At 71.7% G+C, this 1,153-nt stretch overlaps 1 protein-coding gene across 2 annotated transcripts in view; it reads right to left on the bottom strand.

The window, feature by feature from the left end:
- CCDC6 (coiled-coil domain containing 6) overlaps positions 1–1,063 on the bottom strand; it is a 121,641-nt gene extending 120,578 nt beyond the window's left edge. The window contains exon 1 of one of the 2 annotated variants that reach the window (XR_003005945.1): positions 626–1,057. Coding sequence is in view for 1 of the 2 variants with exons in the window: in XM_024765232.1 (XP_024621000.1) it covers positions 626–934 (309 nt within the window). In the remaining variant the exon portion in view is untranslated. Of the gene's footprint in view, positions 1–625 lie in introns of both variants that reach the window. The other variant, XM_024765232.1, reaches the window with a different exon arrangement.
- Between the last annotated feature and the right edge of the window lie 90 nt (positions 1,064–1,153).

Below are 1,153 nucleotides of genomic sequence, written 5' to 3'. Positions count from 1 at the left end.
GAAAAGGGCTTCCAACGGAGGTGGGAGCATCAGCTCCGGTACCCGCCCTTCCCTCTCGATCCTGGCCAGAAAAACTCCACTTCCCGGATTCCCGGCCACTCTCTCCCGCCCCCTCCCCGGGCGATCCAGCTATAGCGCCGTCCTGATGCCAGCGAAGTGCCCAGCCCAGCTGCGCACCCCCCGAACCCCAACGCAGGCCCCCGGAACAGGCCCCGGCTTCCTCCCTCTTCCTCTGCCTAGGGCTCCCGGGCTCTGCACGCACCCCTCAAGCAAACTAGGACTGAAAAAAGTCCCACCCCGCCTCCCCAGCCACGCCGCCGGCCTCTAGCTCCGCCCGGGAGGGGCCTCCTCCCCAGAGGCGACAAGGGAACGCGGGTGGTGGTTCCAGCAGCCTCCCCCCGCACCCCGCGAGGGGCCTGGACCCCGGGGAGGGCAGACCCACGCGGCCCCGAAGGGACACCTCCCTCTCCCCCACCCTCTGGGGCCGGCGGGTCTTGGCAGGGAGCGTGCTCTCTGCGGGTCCTCGGGAGCCTCGGGGAGCCCGGGGGCCGCCCGGGTCTGGGCGCAGCGTCTGCCGGGGGCGGGCGGAGGTCGGCGCTGCGGCGCGCCCCTGGGGGACACTCACGATGGTCACGCTGGCTTTGCGCAGGTCGCGGTTCTCCTCCTGCAGCGCCTTGCACTTGAGTTTGTAGGTCTCCAGCTCGATCTTGAGCACCTTATTCTCCTGCTGCAGCGAGGCCAGGCGGTTGGTGAGCTCCTCCAGGCGGAACGGCGAGATGACAATGCCCCCCGACTTCCCACCGCCGCCGCCTCCCCCGCCGCCACCGCCGCCGCCGGCGCCCGAAGTCGACGAGCAAGACGACTGCATGGCGGCCGAGCTGCCGCTGCTGCCCCCCGCCCCGTCCGTGTCGCTCTCGCTGGCGCTGTCCGCCATGGCCGCGGCGGGCTGGGGAGACGACGAGGAGGAGGAGCAGGGAGGCGGCGGCGGCGAAGGCTGGGCTGCGAATGAGTGGGCGCCGGGCGAGCACAGGGGAGCGCCGAGCTGGGAGCCTGGCAGCAGGGCGCAGACTCGGAGTGGCTGCGAGAGAAAGAGAGGGAGCTTCCCGCTGCCAAGGGACCTCCTCTGCCAGCGAACAGAGACCCCGCCCGGGCT

This window comes from Neophocaena asiaeorientalis, unplaced genomic scaffold, assembly GCF_003031525.2.
Source record: "Neophocaena asiaeorientalis asiaeorientalis breed wild unplaced genomic scaffold, Neophocaena_asiaeorientalis_V1.1 scaffold183, whole genome shotgun sequence".
NCBI classification, from domain to species: domain Eukaryota; kingdom Metazoa; phylum Chordata; class Mammalia; order Artiodactyla; family Phocoenidae; genus Neophocaena; species Neophocaena asiaeorientalis.
Note: the sequence above shows the minus strand (reverse complement) of the source record. Positions and strands in the feature narration are given on the sequence as shown.